Source organism: Euleptes europaea, chromosome 6 (genome assembly GCF_029931775.1).
Source record: "Euleptes europaea isolate rEulEur1 chromosome 6, rEulEur1.hap1, whole genome shotgun sequence".
NCBI lineage: Eukaryota > Metazoa > Chordata > Lepidosauria > Squamata > Sphaerodactylidae > Euleptes > Euleptes europaea.
Genome location: NC_079317.1, coordinates 99,963,063 through 99,981,817, shown reverse-complemented (window position 1 = coordinate 99,981,817; position 18,755 = coordinate 99,963,063). Strand labels below are relative to the sequence as shown.

The following is an 18,755-nucleotide window of genomic DNA, read 5'->3' as shown; positions in this document are numbered from 1 at the left end:
GACTGTGCAGGGCTATGGACTTTGGCAAAAATTCATCTTGCACCCCGTCCTTCATTGTCCTGTTGCAATTTATATGCGGACACGTCAGTCTGAGAGGCAGCATCCCTCGGAGGGGCCCAACCCGCAGAGCAGGGCAGACTTCTCTGGAGGTGGGAGAAAGGGAGACATGTTGGGAAGGCCACATATTTTCACTGTTCCCATGGCAATGAGTCCATTAAGGAGATAGATTAAACCTCCACAGCTGCTGCATATGTTGCTTTTGTGTGTACGTCCTGAGCCGCTGCTTTGTATTTTGGAGTTCATATTCTCTGGACAAAGTAATAGTGGGGTGGGGGGAGTGCTGGAAGCTCCCGAGGAGCAATTGATGGTGGCTCTGATTAAAATCAGGGTTGTGGCAAAGGATCCAGTATTGGGCTGAAACTGGGATGAGATAGGGTAAATTGGACACTCTAGATCAGGGGTGTCAAACATAAGACCCCGGGGGCCGAATCCAGCTCTCAAGCCAGCTGAGGCAGCTTATGGGGGGGGGGAATGGAAATTAACCCAATCCCTTATGTGGGGCAATATCCAAGCACTCATTTGGTGCAGGATATTCCACCTGTATAAATCAGGGGAGGATGGAAATTAATCCAATCCCTTATGTGGGGCAATATCCAAGCACTCATTTGGTGCAGGATATTCCACCTGTATAAAGCAGGGGAGGATGGAAATTAATCCAATCCCTTATGTGGGGCAATATCCAAGCACTCATTTGGTGCAGGATATTCCATCTGTATAAAGCAGCAGAGTTCAAAACAGCCAAAAGCTATGCCGGAGGAATATGAACAGCACACGTATTAAAATGGAAGAAAACTGTATTGAATAGAAGTTTATAAAGTCCTTTAAATAAACAACATTTTCTTAAGAAGTTCCTACTACTTTTCTCATATTAACTGAAACATTCGCAGTGGGTAGCTGTGTTAGTCTGTCTGCAGTAGTATGGCCAGAAAATATTTTTGTTAGTCTTTAAGGTGCTACTGGACTCTTGCTCTTTTCTAACTGAAACATTGGGCGAAAACGCACGGACGCTTTAGCCTCCTTTCTTCCCTGTTCCAGCCAGGATTCAGCCAGGATCGAACGCACGTGCGTTCGATCCTGGCTGAATCCTGGCTGGAACAGGGAAGAAAGGAGGCTAAAGCGTCCGTGTGTTTTCGCCCATTGTCACTTCTTCATAGAGTGTGAGGCAGAGAGCTAACACAGAGTGATACTCAGAGTGGTACTTTTTTTTATTGCATATTTTTTATTATTTCATTAATAAGTAGATATACAAAGGGAAAAAATAGGGAAAATAATATTATTTACATATCATTTTGTTGGTAACTAACAATCTCTACCCTTCTTTATAATACCGTCTTCCATATTTTCTTAACATAGTAGTAATTCGATTTGACTAGCTCTTTTGTCTGGTGCTTTTAATATATTCATAAAAGGATTTCCATCTCTCATGATTCTCTCGTGTATTATCTTTCATGTATTCTGTTTATTGTGCCATTGTAATATATTCTAGGGACTTGTCTAACCATATTTGAAGTGTTGGGATCTTATTAGTTTTCCAAAGTGATGCCAGAACTACTCTCGCCGCTGTTACAACCCAACCCCTTTCTGACTATATATTACTCTTCCTACACACTTGACACTGAGAGACACTGTCCTTCAGTGTTACTCCTCTGAAGATGCCTGCCACAGCTGCGGGCGAAACGTCAGGAAAGAAAATACCAAGACCACGGTCACACAGCCCGGATAACCTACAAGAACCGATGAACTCTGACCGTGAAAGCCTTCGACAATATGTTTAAAGCATATTTGTCTTTTAAGTAAAAAATAATATCATTAATTGGCTTTGCCTGTGTCATCTATAAAGTTTGTATCTCCAACACCTGGTGTTAAATTTTATGGTACACATTGCCCAGTCCGATCAAGTGCCATTTATGTCATATCTGGCCCTCATAACAAATGATTTTGACACCCCTGCTAGTTCTGGTGATTACATATGGAACATTTTCCTCCCTGTTCTGGAACAAGTGTTGCCATCTGATTTCATTGATAAATGCTGGGACAAACTATTTACTTTATTTATACTCTGCCTTTCCCCTCGAAGGGGACCCAAAGCAGCTTACATCGGTGTCCTCTCCTCCATGTATGCCACCCTGAGCTCTGTGAGGGAAGGGCAGAATGCAAATATGGAATAGTAATAATAAAGTCCTACTTGCTTATTCAATTTTTGTGTGTGTAAAGTGCCATAAGATCCTTTTCCATTTTTGTGTGTGTAAAGTGCCATAAGATGGATTGACTCAATAAAGGAAGCCACGGCCTTCAATTTGCAGGATCTGAGCAAGGCTGTCAAAGATAGGACATTTTGGAGGACTTTCATTCATAGGGTCACCATGAGTCGGAAGCGACTTGACGGCACTTAACACACACACAAAGTGCCAAGTCACAGCCAACTTGTAGCGACCTGTGGTAGGGTTTTCAAGGCCAGTGATTAAGCAGAGGTGGTTTGCCATTACCTTCCTCTGCAGAGTCTTCTGTGGAGGTCTCCCTTCCAAGTACTGACCCAGCTTAGTTTCTGAGATATGACGAGATCGGGCTATACCATGCCATTCCACATCCCTCCATTTAACCATCCACTTGCATCATTCTGTGCAATTCAGCTGCTTCTAAGCTGGGTGCAAAGGCATCAAGGGACAAAAATGCCTTCCTGGAGTGACAGGATGCTTGGACCCAGAAGTAGTGCTGCAATGTTTCCAGAATCAGGCATCAAAGACTGAGGGGGGGGGGGGGGGGAAGAATAGTAGTTCTCACAGTGCTTGCTGGAAATGCTTCTTTCATATCTCCAGCTGGCCAGTTGTGCAAGGGGGGGGGGAAATACACTGAGTTTTCATAAGACCGTTGTATTTACTGATGACAGGAGATGTTGCCTGTGCATCTTCTGATTCTGGAAGGGGAGTATCCATAAGCAAATTGCTGTGTTGACACCAGGTTCATATCATGAATTAGATTTCTGGCTCACTCTTCCTTTTGCCCAATGTCTTCTTTCTTGTCTTAATCCTTCCTTGGTTCCACAGACCAATGCCCACGTATCGGGTGGATGCAGATAAAGGCTTTAACTTCTCCGTGGGTGACGATGCTTTTGTGTGCCAAAAGAAGAATCACTTCCAGGTTACGGTCTACATTGGCATGATTGGTGATGCCAAGTATGTCAAAACTCCGGAGGGCTTGAAACCACTCGAGTGCTTCTACCTGAAACTACATGGTGTGAAGGCAAGTTTGGGCCAGGACACCTGTGGAAATTGAAGAGGCCGATGGCAGACTGGTGGGAGGATTCATAGATGCTGGTGATTGCGTCTGCTGATGTTGTCATGTATACACCATCGTGAACCTATAGGGTTTATGGTGAACTATTGGGGAGTATGTACATCTGTGTAAGCATGTGGTTTTGTTGTTTGAACCAGAATGAATAGAACAATATACAGATGACTGCTGGCACACTCCTGATCAGAGTCACACCCTTTGAAGCCCATTTGTTCAGTTGATTTAGAAGGGTGTAACTCTCCATGTCTAGACTGAGCTTTAGTTTTCTGGCACTTAGCCATCTTATTATCTTCTTACATACACATGCTTCTTTCTGGGAAAGACTACTGGGAGATCTATGCTGTATCCCTTGGCATTTTTTAAGACTTCATAGTCACTGTGGGGAGGCCATACTTGGCAATGCTCTAGGAAGGGGGCAGTTAAATCTTCTGCCTTGTGCTGCCTCAGTGGAAATAACTCCCTTTCCCCCACCCCCATCCACCCACCCACTGACATTAGCCACAATGGAGAAGTAAAACAGGTACTTAGCTCCTTTTTTTTGTACCCAGTGTGTGGCTAATAGCAGCCTCAAGGGGTGTATGATTTCATGGGAGGAATAGTGGGAGGGTTTAAATCCCTCAATTTAATTCAATCACCACACTTCTGATCCAATCCTCTTGGTGGCTGCTTTGATGTCTTAAAATAGTTGAGATATCTTCCTCATAATGAGACTTTGGGCAATGTGTAAAATTCCTGCTTCCCCGACTCATCTCCTCCCAGATTTACAGCTGAAGAAGAGAGGAGGGTGTGTGCCCTGTGCCAGTCACCAAGGTATCTAATCATCTAACTGCAGTACTGCTTGGAGATGGATCTTGAGGAGGTACCTGTTAACTGAGCTCGGATCTTTTATTTTTTTAACAGCTGGAGGCCCTGAACCAGTCCATCAACATAGAACAGTCACAATCCGACCGCAGCAAGAGGCCCTTTAATCCTGTCATGTGAGTATTGCTTGGTCTTCGTTGTGAAGGAGAGAGTATCAAGGGTTAATGATGGGGAGGCAGAAGATGCCTTCCAAGGACTACTTATGGGGAAAGGAGCAGAATATTTGTAGTAACGCACACTTGCAGGCTTTTCTTCCCTACCCCCATCTTTGTGTGTGATCTGGAGAACGGTAGGTACAAGCAAAGGTAGTTTGGACATGACAACTCCTGTCCATCAGGCTGAATGTGGGATCACTTCACATGCACGTCACATCTGGAGAGGACAGTTTTCAGTATGTTCACTGCAGAAACCTTACCTTCCTGCACTAACTGCTGAAAACAGAAATGACTGCACATTTAAGCACGCTACATGGGGATATAACATCTGAAGCTTCTCTCTGGCTTCGTGAAACGGGGATAAGTCCTGTTGGTTTCACTGGGACCTTAGAAATAGTTAACATTCGCTGGCATTGGACCCCTTTTCTGGAGTGGTGGTTCCCTCTCCATCATGAAGCGCTCAGGGTCCCTGGATCGGTAGGCATCTTGGTTACTGTCAGAATGACAGTCTCTCTTTGACAGACGGGGATCCTCAGTGCCTTCTGTTTTCCCCTCCTCTTCAGGGTCAATTTGCCTCCAGAGCAGGTTACAAAGGTCACCGTAGGGCGACTGCATTTCAGTGAGACCACAGCCAATAACATGCGGAAGAAAGGCAAGCCCAATCCTGATCAGAGGTAAGGACCAATGAGCTTGTCACCCTCTCTCCAGTCTGTGATTGAAGTGAATTTATACTTGCTTGTTGCTGATAGTGAACTTTTTTGTGCAGAAATCTGCATATTCTTTCACAGTGCTGTTGCCTGTGTGAGGTTTCTCTGTCTTCACAAGAGGTACTTTTAAATGCTTATGACATTCTGCATTGGCTAGAATATACACTTTGTTTAAAAATAGCACTTTGTATCTTGCATTGCCCTGACCTGGATGACCCAGGCTAGCCTGATCTCGTCAGATCTCAGAAGCTAAGCAGGGTCAGCCCTGGTTAGTATTTGGATGGGAGACCACCAAGGAATACCAGGGTTGCTGTGCAGAAGAAAGGCACTGGCAAACCACCTCTGTTAGTCTCTTGCCATGAAAACCCCAAAAAGGGGTCACCATAAGTCGGCTGCGACTTGAAGGCACTTTACACACACACATCTTGCATTATTGCTTTTGTTACAGAGACAGTAGAAGGGAAAGGGAAGGGAAACTTGAGGGCTGGGCTGAGAAAAATACAAGCCACCTGTACTGATGGAGCAACTTGAGCCTGACTGACCACTGTTCACCAAGATCAGCAGTAATCTTATGATAAATGTCCAGGACTTAATTTTTAGTCACCAGATTTGACCTGATTATTCACATATGATGTATGCAGTATGGTACCTGTACGTTTTCTCACACTGGGCAAATAGCAGCTTGAGTGAGTGTGTGTGTTTAAACCAGGAAAACAACGTAGTGGTGAGGGGAAAAAATCCCTCCATTCCCCAGTGCTATGATGCAGATCCCCCATTTTAACATTTTAAAAATCTGGGAAATACTGATCACAGGATCATAGTTGCGCCTTAGATGCTGCTTCCACTGAATTAGTGTACATCCTTATAGGCCGCTCTTTCTCAGCCACCAAATCTCTCTGCTTTGTCATTAAGACAGAGACCATACATGTACCATATAGTGTTTAAAGTATAATGTTTTGCTTGTAATCTTGTAATATAGATTGGAAATTAAACAGTACGCTGGTTTATAAAAAATTCATTTTTAATTCCCCAACATGTTAGTATATATCAAAATAAGATTCCATGATGCTTTCAGATTTTCAGTCCCATTAGTCAAAAAGTATGAAAAACTTTAATATAGAAGACTAGCAGTGGCATCCTGAGCAGAGTTACATCCTTCTGAGTCCACTGACCGTAAAACTCCTGCTTAATCCCCACATCTTGTGTGCTCTCTCAGCCCAGCTGATCACTTTTGCTCTAAGATTGCAGGGGGGGGGGGGGCTGGATTTCCAGCAGTGCTGGGGGCCAGCTCAAAGGAACGCTTTCTGTGCCAGTTGGTCCAGTGTGAAAATCTGACAAAGATGGTGATCTAACTAAAGAGTGACTGAGAGGTGTGAACATAAGTTATCCGTTTTAGTTGTGCTTTGTGCTTTTTAGTTCTACTGCATACTAGTATTTTTTTATAAGTTCATTTTTAATGGTTGTTCTTTAGTATCACTAAAACATTTTGATGGGAAGGAAGGCAATATGGTATAGCCCAATCTCGTCATATCTCTTAAGCAGGGTCGGCCCTGGTTAGCGTTTGGATGGGAGACCACCAAGGAATACCAGGGTTGCTATGCAGAGGAAGGCACTGGCAAACCACCTCTGTTAGTCTCTTGCCTTGAAAACCCCATAAAGGGTCGCCATAAGTCAGCTGTGACATGACGGCACTTCACACACACACAAAACATTTTGAGATGGTGGTTTGGCACTCAGGAAAGGACTTCAAACGTGAAATTTAGTCCTCAACAGAATCCAAATAACTGAGACATTTTATTTTTTTATTTATCTGCTTTTATTTACTTACTTCATTTATGCCCCACTTTTCTCCCTAGTAGGGATCCAAAGCAGCTTCCATCATTCTCCTGACCTCCCATTTTATCCTCACAACAACCCTGTGAGATAGGTTAGGCTGAGACTGTGTGAGTGGCTCAAGGTCATAAGAACATAAGAAAAGCCATGCTGGATCGGACCAAGGCCCATCAAGTCCAGCAGTCTGTATACACAGTGCCCAACCAGGTGCCCCTAGGAAGCCCCCAAACAAGATGGCTGCAGCAGCACCATCCTGCCCATGCTCCACAGCACCTAATATAATGGGCATGCTCCTCTGGTCCTGGAGAGAATAGGTATGCATCATGACTAGTATCCATTTTAACTAGTAGCCATGAAGACCCCTCTCCTCCATGAACATGTCCATTCCCCTCTTAAAGGCTTCCAAGTTGTCAGCCATCACCACATCCTGGGGCAGGGAGTTCCGTAATTTAACTATGTGTTGTGTGAAGAAATACTTCCTTTTATCAGTTTTGAATCTCTCACCCTCCAGCTTCAGCAGATGACCCTGCATTCTAGTATTATGAGAGAGGGAGAAAAGCTTCTCCCTGTCCACTCTCGCCAAACCATGCATGATTTTCTAGACCTCTATCAGGTCACCCAGCAAGCATCCATGGCAGGGTAGGGATTCGAACCTGGGTCTCCTGGAACCTAGTCTGACACTCAGACCACTTCACCATGCTGGCTCTCTGTATTTAGCATGCACCCTGTGCTTTCATCAGAGCATAGATGGTTTTGGTTATATGTGTGGTACGTTATGTGATGATTTAAATTGGTTTTTTTTTAAAAAAAAACTGGGTTTTTTTTAGTTGTTTTTCTTATGTTAAGTTGGGTAACCAATGGAAAACTTGAGTCATCTGCTCTCCATCTTGTTTTGTGATGTTTTCAGATACTTCATGTTGGTTGTCGCCTTGCAAGCTCATGCCCAGAACCAGAACTACACTCTGGCTGCTCACATCTCTGAGCGCATCATTGTTAGAGTAAGTGCCTCTCTTCATCCTTTCACTTTTTTCCTGACCTTGAGTACCCACTACATTTTTCTGGCCTGTCTTGGGGGTTCCTTGGCACCTGCTCACTGTTGCCAAATTGCCCCTATTCCTGAGCACTTTCTGCTGTCCTTTTTCCCCCCTGCCCACATTCCCTCCTACCTTACTCTCAGAGTCCATTCTTCCTGCCCAGCTTTCCAGATCCCTATCCTTTCTTCTATACAAAGAAGCACTTTTTTTGCAAACACCAACAAGGAAGTTTAAATTTTTGAAGGTTTACAGGTTCCCACCACACAGACGTGGGCAGGGATGAAAACTTATCCTGGGGCGGGGGTGGGTGGGGAAGGGGCGGGGAAGCACACTCAGAGCTATGGAACGCACTGTAGTGCCTACGCCTTTGATGCACAGAAAAAGGGTTGCCAGCTGGAATGGTGCAGCATGGCAGTGACACTGGGCAGATGTTGTTCATATAAAGGATGGTACCATTCTGCTGTCCAGATGCTCTTGTTTAGAAGCACATCGACAGGCTGCCATGCCCCATCAGCTTGGGTCACAGGGCAAGCTGCTTGGGTCAGATGCTCATCAGTGCCCTGTTGATGTCAAACCACAGGATTGCACTTGTGCAGACACACCTTACGGTTCGTGGGAAGGGACTGTTGGAAGCAGAAGACAGGACTGATGACAACACTGTTACTGATTGACGTAGTAAATGATAGAGTGGATTATCAGCCGCTACTTCCCCAAATGTGTATTGCTAAGAAATCTAGCCCATCAATTCTGAAACTGCCTAAAATTGACTCGAGCTAGTTCAGTTTCATAGTAAGCAACCAAATGACTTGGTTTCTTGGACTTTGAGGGACATAACTTTGGGGGACAGCGTGTAAAGAGGCCATTGGTGATCCCTGCATTGGCAGGGATTCTTAGCAAATAGGGACGATACTAGGCTGTGACTTTGTGGTTGGCTGTCTCCGCCCTGCTGCCTTTTTAAGTGCTGTGTCCGTTTCCTCTAGCAACGGGCCGGTTCGGGGTTAAAACACAAACAGAGGGCAGACGGGGACCCCGGAGTCTGCAGACAAGTAAGTAGCATGTGGAACTATGCAGTCTCCGGGGTGGAGGTGGTGGGGGCTCTGTTGCAAAGCCATTGGGAATGGTGGACAGGATGGAGAAGGGATATTTCTACTCTGAACAGGCTTAGGTGGGCCTTGCCAGTGAGCCTAAAGATGTGTCTGCACTAGCTCAAATTCATGGTTTGGTTGCATATAAGATACACAGCTGATGTACATAATCCATAGTGAAGATGGTGTAAACACCAGAGACATCATGGACTGAATCTGCACTGTGTCATCAGCAGTGCCACATAGATGTTCCATGATGCTTTGCTGCTTCTGCTGCTGCTGTTGTTATTGGTTGTAATATTTATGTAGCTCCATGTACAGAGTTTCCTTAGCAAAAGAGACACATCCCTGTCCCAAGGAGCATAGCGTCTACATGTTAACAGTGGGAACTCAACATGGGATAAGGATGGACAGAAGAAGCTACAGAGCCAAATGGTGAATGGGACATGTAGTGCATTTCATATGAAAATACGGTTGCACCTAAAGCTTTAGGAAGCTGATGGGTTTTAAAGAATGATTTTGAAAGGAAGATGATATATAAAGAAATGAGAGTACCAACAGCATTCATATAGCACTTTAGAGTGTTCAAAGCATTTCATGTGTTATGATCCTCACAACAGCCCTATAAGGAAGGCAGTATGATTATCTCCATCTTGAGGAGGGGATGGGGGGCAGGTTGCCGAAGGGCACTTACAGTGCCATCCTCAGCAAAGTTCTATGCTCATTGATTTAAGTGGGCTTAAAAGGATTAAGTGGATTTAAAAGGATTGCTGAGGACGGCACCATCAGTGAGTTTGTGGTAAAGGTGGCCCTGATCTGTAGGAGCAGTCTATTAGTAGCTAGGTTGTCCCATCTCTCCGCCCATTGGTGGTAGCCTGTAAGGGGTTCAGAGTTCCAGGCATCCAGAACAAAAAAGGAAGAATGGGTGGGATTATTTAAGAGAGCAGGAGACTTGGAGGCAGAGTTTATGGGGCAACCAGTGCCAGCACCAGTGGGGCTAGACTCAATAGTATTTCCAGCCGGGACCAAGAGGGGAGAAAGCTTCATGTTTTGGACACTGGGGGTGGCCAGTTCTCTCTCTCCCCCACTTGCATTCATGCAGTCCTGACAATTTGCGTATTGTTATCTGAATGCCCTGACCTGAGTGGCCCAGGCTAGCCTGATCTCATCAGATCTCAGAAGCTAAGCAGGGTCAGCCCTGGTTAGCATTTGGATGGGAGACCACCAAGGAAGTCCAGGGTTGCTGTGCAGAGGAAGGCACTGGCAAACCACCTCTGTTAGTCTCTTGCCATGAAAACCCCAAAAGGGGTCGCCATAAGTCAGCTGCGACTTGATGGCACTTTACACAGCCACCTCCAGATGGCACCATTCTTACCCTTTAATGCAAGCTCGCCCAGGTGAGCTCCACTGAATAGAATTGGGAACCTGGCTACAGTCCTGAAAAATTAGTTCTAGAGCAAGCCTATACCACTTGTGACACACACACCCTGCCCACACTGCCTTATTTCAGTTCACCAACCATACGTTCTGGGCTACCAGTTGTTTGAGACCTCTTTGCTTTGCAGCCCCAACCAGGAAGCAAAAACAGGAGCTTTGAGGCCAACATAGACTGCTGTGCAGGGTAGGAGGGCTGCAGATCGTGCATGCCTGCCTGTGCTCCACTTTTTGAGAACATACAGACTGTGGTGTTCCCAAGTCGTACCCTGTGAGCAAAGCAGACTGGAAAGGGGGAAAGTGTGAGTTGCAGCCCCCTTCTTTCCCAGGCTTCAGGGATCCAACTGAAGTGGCAATGCTGTTCAGCTTGTCCCATCTGTATGTGTCCTGTGCTGTGAGTTTTCTGCATGGGAATCTCATATAAGCAGTTCTGAGGGCAGATAGTACGAGGCTCGGGATAGTTTTGATCTTAACAGAGGAATGACAGGTTGAAGGTTCTGTTTAGCTTAGCAGACTTCTAATCAGAGTGAGTATAACTGAGACTGAACGGAAAAATCTGGGAATGGTTATTGTGCACAGTTCTGCTTCTGCTAGCCTTGGAGTGGGGCAGAGAGCTCTGCAGGACATTGAAGCTCTGTTCATCAAACATTGTCCACATTCTCCTTTTATCCCTTAGAAGCTCCTTGATCCATTGATCTTGAGCAGCATATATCTAGTGTTTGAGGGATATAAGGACTGAAACAAATCTTGCCACTGACAATGTAGCCTTGGGGTCCCTATCGCTTAGTAAAAAAGGCATTATGTCAGTCACAGAGGCATTGGATTTGTATATTAAAAGGGGGGAGATATAATGTGATCAAAGTTCCTCTTAAAAACGGCATTCCAAACGGGCATGAGCTAGTGAATCGATAGAGCCAGAAGAGCAAGGACAGGTCCTACCTGAATATGGCATATTCAGAATTCTGCCCTGCATAACCATAGAGGGGTTAGCATTCAGTCTAGCTAAACAAAAGGCTCTAGAAAGACGAGGAGTTGTCAAATAATATGTATAAGCAGGCAAACCACATGGTGGTGGTATTCGGAAGAACTGGGATGAACAAACGCAGCGAGCACGAAAAGTAGTGCTTTTATAATCAAGCTCTTTAATGCGCTTTTTAATTTTGGTGAATGCTTCAGTTTTCCTAAGATCTAATAACATATCCTGCGAGAAGCCCAACAATGACAGTTTCCCATCTAAGATTTTTTTCCATGCGGATTTAAAAGGGTAGTGCTTCAGAGAAGCTAGGAACCCCTCAGTGCTAAAGCACAGTTTAAGGTGTAGTTTAAAGGCGGCCAACCATGCCCTAGCTTCGAATGACATTTGGCCAAACTCAGAACAAAGAATAACACCAGCAACACATCGAGGGGCGTTTAGGAGTTTTCGTAAGAACTGAAGCAATGGACAATCTATAGATTCATTGACAACTGTTATCCAGATGGCAACACCAAAAAGAATAATTGGAGTAATTTTTAGATTAAAAACCTGAATAGCCCCTGGAATATATTTGCCACCTTTGGTGTGGAAAAAGTTGACAATAGCACCAACCCCAGGTTTAATTTTGTTGGACACTGCTTTTTGATGGGCATTCCAATTTAGGTTATGGGAAAACAGAATGCCAAGGTAAACAAACTCCTTGACTTGGTTTGTCCACATTCTTTTAAAAAACTTTTTTTTAAAAAAAAACTGAAAATAAAGAGAATAGAGATTCCCAGGGGGCTGAATTCAGCTTCCAGTGTTAAATCCTCTGCATTCAAATCTTGATCAGAGCAGAAAAGCCAAGGTATAAATTTTGTCAATAAAAAAATAATAAATTGTTGTGGAATCACAGAATATATGTGGCCCTTCTTTTTACCTGCAGTACTCACAAAGGCTTCACTTTAGGAACACTCAAGTGTTGGTTTTCTGTGTGGCTTCATGCAGAGATGAGCATTAAATAGCAAACATCTAGTAAGCTATATATAGGGTGCCATTCTCGTGGGTGCTGGGAAGAAAATGAATAATCTGTAAACAGCTGGATAGAACTTCTCTGTCTCCCCCCCACCTTCCCACTCTTCTTCTTCTTCTGATGATGATGATGATGATAATGAATTATTTTGATTTGTATCCAATCCCCTTTCGCAGCAGGAGACAAATTGAAATAAATAATAATACAATTTGTGCAAAGCAGAGTGGGGAGGTGGGGAGGGGAGAGACAGAAAGGTTCTATCCAGCTGGTTCTAGAATATTCATTTTCTTCCCAGCACCCACGAGAATGGTACCCTGTACATAACTTACTAGATGTTTGCTATTTAATGCTTATTTCTACATGAAAGCCCACAGAAAATCAACCCTTGAGTATTCCTAAGGTGAAACCTTTGTGAGTACTGCAAGCAAAAAAAAGGGGGGGCACTTTCTAAAGTTTCAGTGACTATCTCCTCTCAGCTGTCCTCTGTTCATGGCCACATTGCCATGAATTCTGAGTGGGCATGCAGCTGATTTTAGGGATTAATTTAATCCCTTGGCCCACCCTTGAAACTCATTTTCAGTGTCAGGGCTCATCTCTGAAATAGTAATAAAAGAAGAATGGGGGAAGGGCAGCAGCACAGGTAAAAGAAATTTGAAAGCAGATGGCCCTCACGCTAGACGTGTATGGAATTAAACTGAGTCACTACATATAGGATGCTGGCTCTTTTTGCTGTCTTTTGGACTGAACCATTGCAAAAATACTATCTTTACCACTGAGGAATCACAGCCTGCTCCCACATGTCTGGAGTTAGAGTCCAGAGGCTGCCTGACCAAAGTGCATGACTGCAAGGTGATCTTGAGCTCAGGAACATCTCTTTTTAGAAACAAACCTCTAATGTTGGTGCTTGTTTCTTCCTTTCCTTCCTGCCAGTCTTGAGTTACCCATTATGTTTCATCACCATTCCCTGCAGACTACACACATTGCTTGCCTAGTGATACTTTAGGGGCTTGTTTTGTAATTGGGGTGCTTTAGCTCACAGAGGGAATTTTCCCCACTGAAAGAGAAGGCTTTGTGCTACATAAGGTTTCTGTTTTGGGCTACAAAGAAATGCTTATCTCATTTGGGTCTGTAAACATGGGGTGACTCAAAGCCATGGCTCCTTGTACTTTGTTGGCAAAATGGATCCAATGATAAACAATGTACCTTTTCACTAAAAGTAGAGCTATGTGAAAAAGTAAGGTTTGAAGGAGGTTGTCTTCTAACATGGACAAAGCAGTATGTTCTCCATGATGAGAACCATAACCTTTGCAAAAAAAGGAATCCTTGTAATACTCTATAAGGTGGTGAGGGGTCTGGAGACCAAGTCCTATGAGGAAAGGTTGAAGGAGCTGGGTATGTTTAGCCTGAAGAGGAGAAGACTGAGAGGGGATATGATAACAATGTTCAAGTACTTGAAGGGCTGTCATATAGAGGAGGGTGCCAAGTTGTTTTCTGTTGCTCAAGAAGGTCGGACCAGAACCAACGGGTTGAAATTAAAAGGATTTCTGTCTAGACATTAGGAAGAATTTTCTAACAGTTAGAGAGGTTCCTCAGTGGAACAGGCTTCCTCGGGAGGTGGTAAGCTCTCCTTCCCTGGAGGTTTTTAAGAAGAGGTTAGATGGCCATCTGTCAGCAATGCTGATTCTGTGAACTTAGGCAGATTATGAGAGGGAGGGCATCTTGGCCATCTTCTGGTCACTAGGGGTGTGGAGGGGCGAGGTAGTTGTGAATTTCCTGCATTGTGTGTGTGTGTGGGGGGGTTGGACTTGATGGCCCTGGTGGTCCCTTCCAACTCTATGATTCTAAGGCAGTGGTATAATCTCACCTTGCTGCATGAATGCATGCTGAGTGTAACTTCCTCCAACCATGAATACCTGTACAATATAGTCTATAGTATATCTGCAAAGGATTTAGTTTGTAAATACACTGGAGGGAGCCTGTAATAAGGTAGCGATGTGAAATGATTTTAATTGCCTTGATAGACTGAGGCCTGTGTATGTCTCCACTGGCTCCCCACCCCCCACCCCTGTTCATCCCCAGCAACTTTGGATGTCTTTTTTTTTGGGCAGGCCTCCAACCCAGGTCAGTTTGAGAGTGACAGCGATGTACTCTGGCAGCGTGCTCAGCTTCCCGACACTGTGTTTCACCATGGTCGAGTCGGTATCAATACAGATCGCCCCGATGAAGCCTTGGTTGTTCATGGTAATGTGAAAGTCATGGGGTCCCTTATGCATCCGTCGGACATCCGAGTAAAAGATGACATCCAGGAGGTAAGAGTTCATCAGCCTTGGAAGTTCTCAGAGTCTCATCAGCATTGTGTGGAAATGCATATGAGAACAGGATAGCCCCCTTCAATATGGGTGCTTCTTACTACTAGGCAGATTGAGAACATCATGGAAACAGGCAGGTCCAGCATGCGGGCAGGCAGAGCTTCTGTTGAGAACAGTTCAGGAACTTTAAAATATAGGAGCCCATAATGCAGAAGTTTAGAACAGTTGCTATCAAACCTTGTATTAACTTGCATATTGTTTGAGAGCTCTTAAGCTAAGCACTGTGTAAAGGTTAAAATGGATGAACCCTGCCCACAGCCTCACAGTGTAGTACACAAAGAAAGGGGAATAGTACCACAAAAGGAAAGACAAGAAGATCAGCAGGGCAGCACACCAAGGAGTTTCCACATTTTCGCCACCTGACTTGTTTGGGTTTTAATCATGTTTCCACATGATGTCATCCTTTATTCATGCATAGACAGTTCATCTGTTAGGGGTGTGCATTCGGTAAAGCTGAACCAAATAAATAAATAAATAAAATGGCTGTTTAAGCTGTAGCTGGAAATCTTGATGCCGAAAAAAATTGGCTTTTTTCAGGATCATTTTGGGATCTCCAGCTACAGCAGTAGAAAGGGAAGAAATCCCTTTTAAAAGAAAAAATGCTTCAATCGGCGCATTCATGTTGAATTGTAGGGCTTTAAAGTTTAAATTCCCCCCCTTCGGCCCCATTGTAGCCTATGGGAAATCTTTCTGGGGCTCGAAGGGGGACTAATTTTTAAGGCAAAGGCACCAACTTTCCAGCATAGCTTCTGGTGGCTCTCCTTAGAAGACCGCACGCCCAACTTTGGTAAAGATTGGGTTAGGGCAGGGGTGGGGAACCTCCGGCCCGCGGTCCGGAAACGGCCTGCGACATCATTGGATGCGGCCCGTGGACTCTCTCACAGAAGCCGCCACCATTGCTGCCGCAGGGCTGCCCGCATGTGTGTGTGTGTGTGTGTGTCGGGGGAAGCCAGGAAGGCTTCACCCCGATCGCACCCGGCCGCTTGTGAAGCCGGGTGCGTGCATACCTGAGTACTTCTGTGGGGCGGGGGAGAAGCCGGGGAGACTTTTCCCCAGATCGTCCCCAGCCGCCACAGTGGCCGGGTGACCGCATGTGTGTGTATGGGGGTGGGGGAGAAGCCAGGGAGAAGCCGGAAGAGTTCTCCCCAGCAGCACCGACTGCTGTGGCGGCCAGGTGCTTGTGTGTGCGTGCACGTGTGCGTGTGCGTGTGTGTGGGAGAAGCCGGGGAGACTTCTCCCCGGATTGCTCCCGGCCACCCCAGCAGCCGGGTGCTTGCGTGTGTGTGTAGGGGGGGGAGAAGCCATGGAGACTTCTCCCCAGATTGCGCCCGGCCGCCCCAGCAGCCGGGTGCTTGCGTGTTTGTGTAGGGGGAAGGGGAGAAGTCATGGAGACTTCTCCTCGGATTGCGCCCGGCCGCCCCAGCAGCCGGGTACTTGCGTGTGTGTGTGTGGGGGGGGAAGAAGCCATGGAGACTTCTCCCCGGATTGCGCCTGGCCGCCCCAGCAGCCGGGTGCTTGCGTGTGTGTGTATGGGGGCGGGGAGAAGCCGTGGAGACTTCTCCTCGGATCGTGCCCGGCCACGCCATCAGCCGGGTGCTTGCGTTTTTTTGTATGGTGGGGGAGAAGCCATGGAGACTTCTCCCCAGATCGTGCCTGGCCGCCCCAGCGGTCGAGTGCTTGCATGTATGTGTATATGGGGAGAGAAGCCTGCCCCTGTGTGTGTGTGTGTGTGTGTGTGTGAGAGAGAGAGAGAGGGGGGGTGGGGAGCTGGGAACCTCTCTCTTTTTTTCTCTTTCTTTCTCTCCCTCTCTTTCCTTCCTTCCTTTCCTTCTTTCCCTCCCTCCTCTGTGCCTCTCCAAGGGTTGCCAACCTCCAGGTGGTGGCTGGAGACCTGGCAACCCTAGCCTCTCCCCAAGATCTAGGCCTGGTATGGCCCCTGAGTGATGTTATAAATATGTAAATGGCCCTTGGCAGGAACAAGGTTCCCCACCCCTGGGTTAGGGGATCCACTGTTATAGGCCCCTAAATGGAAGAAAAATGGGCCCCCATAAAATTGGATCCCCTGACCCAATCTTTACCAAACCTGGGGGGTCTTCTGAGGAGAGAGTCGCCAGCAGCTGTGCTGAAAATATGGTGCTTAACTTTAAATACAGCCCGCCCCCCCGAGTCCCAGAAAGATTTCCGATAGGCTATAATGGAGCTGAATTTTGTTTCAGATTCCCTAAAAGAACCTGAAAAAAACCCATACTGGTATGGGAATTCGGGAATCCCAAAAATATTCAGCTCCGGTATACCCAGATCCAAATGTTCCTGATTGTTGTTGTTGTTTTTTGCACGCCCCTAATCAGCACGAGCAGTTTCTTGTGTCTGAAAGGGAAACAGTGCAATTGCAGGTCTTCAGTGAAATAATGGAGCCCAGCTAGGTACCTCCCTGAGTTTATCACCATTTGAATCTCAAGGCCTCTAATATCCACACTCACCTAAACCAGTCAGCAGGCCATGTGCATGATTCAGACAAAGATGTAATTATAAGCAAGGCTTTATTCTGTGTGTGTGAGCCAAGGTGGTGTAGTGATTAGAGCATCAGACTAGGAGCTGGGAGATCCTGGTTGGAATCCCCACTCTGCCATGGAAGTCTGCTGGGTGACCTTGGGCCAGTCATACACTTTGAGCCCAACCTACTTTGCAGAGCTTTTGCGAGAGTAAAGTGGAAAAGATGAGAATGGTTGAAGCTGCTTTGGGCCCTCACTGGGGAGAAAGGCAGGGTAGAGTTGGAGTAAATAAAGGCATGCATTTTTAACTAAAGAAATCAAGACTCCATTATGCAAAGCTGTATTTAAGCGGAGTCTGGTCTGCTGGAAAACCAGTTTCTTACTGTAGCTCAAGGGCTGAGCACTCCATCACTCCCCTGGCCAGGACTGCAGATTAGTCTATAGTGCAGATTATGACAATGCAGAGCTGAATGCTAGCTATGGTTCCCTGGCTAGTGTATCTGGGATTGTAATCCCAAATTCCTCGTTTCCTATTACTACAGGATTAGGGCTAGACATTTGGGCACTATAGACTCACCTATAAAGATTTTTCACTGATTGCTCTTTATTTATGATTCAGGTGGATACTACAGAACAGCTGAAGAGGATCTCCCAGATGCGACTGGTGCACTACAATTACAAGCCAGAGTTTGCTGCCACTGCGGGCCTTGAGAACACATCTGAGACAGGTACAGTCCCTGCACTGACCTCAGGTTTCATCCTTACAATTCTGGTACTGTTGAAGTCCTCACACTGCATTCCTAAGCAGAGTTAGCACCCTTCTAAGTTCATCGACTTTGGTGGTCTTAGAAAGATGCAACTCTATTTAGGATTGCACAGTAATCTTGACTTAACCAGATCCATAACCCCGCCTACCTCTGCAGTTCCATTCATACGTTCCTCGTAATACTGTTTCCTGCCCTTCAAAACAATAACAATTTCATGGATGGCCCATACAGTCTGGAGGCTGCTCATGTTATGAATGAAAAACATCCTCATTATCTTGTGTAAGGAAGCAAGGTATCATAGCAAGGATGGGTATCATAGCAAGATCAGTTAAAATCTCAAATTCTGCAAGACTTTTGAGGAATACTTTGGTCATTCTCAAGCTTGTGCATTAAATCATGATAAACCCTGGTAATCAACCTTCACTCACCCTTAGTTGCCAAATGGGATTGCAGAGGGTACACTGGCGTTCTCCAATTGAGTACATTCTCCCACAGTATTCAAAGACACAGGTATGGTTTCTACACACTGGTGTAATAACCAGTGATTTCTTCATTGAGTTGCTTTGACACAAGATGAAGAAGAAGAGTTGGTTTTTATATGCAGACTTTTTCTACCACTTAAGGAAGAATCAAACCAGCTTACAATCACCTTCCCTTCCCCTCCCCACAACAGACACCCTGT

At 45.6% G+C, this 18,755-nt stretch overlaps 1 protein-coding gene across 1 annotated transcript in view; it reads left to right on the top strand.

Annotated features, from left to right (window-relative positions):
* Positions 1-18,755, top strand: part of MYRF (myelin regulatory factor) — a 131,921-nt gene that overhangs the window by 93,113 nt on the left and 20,053 nt on the right. Inside the window, exons 8-14 of the mRNA XM_056851053.1 lie at positions 3,105-3,300; positions 4,252-4,328; positions 4,931-5,041; positions 7,815-7,905; positions 8,922-8,987; positions 14,554-14,754; positions 17,926-18,034. Of these exons, the coding sequence (XP_056707031.1) occupies positions 3,105-3,300; positions 4,252-4,328; positions 4,931-5,041; positions 7,815-7,905; positions 8,922-8,987; positions 14,554-14,754; positions 17,926-18,034 (851 nt within the window). The remainder of the gene's footprint in view (positions 1-3,104; positions 3,301-4,251; positions 4,329-4,930; positions 5,042-7,814; positions 7,906-8,921; positions 8,988-14,553; positions 14,755-17,925; positions 18,035-18,755) is intronic.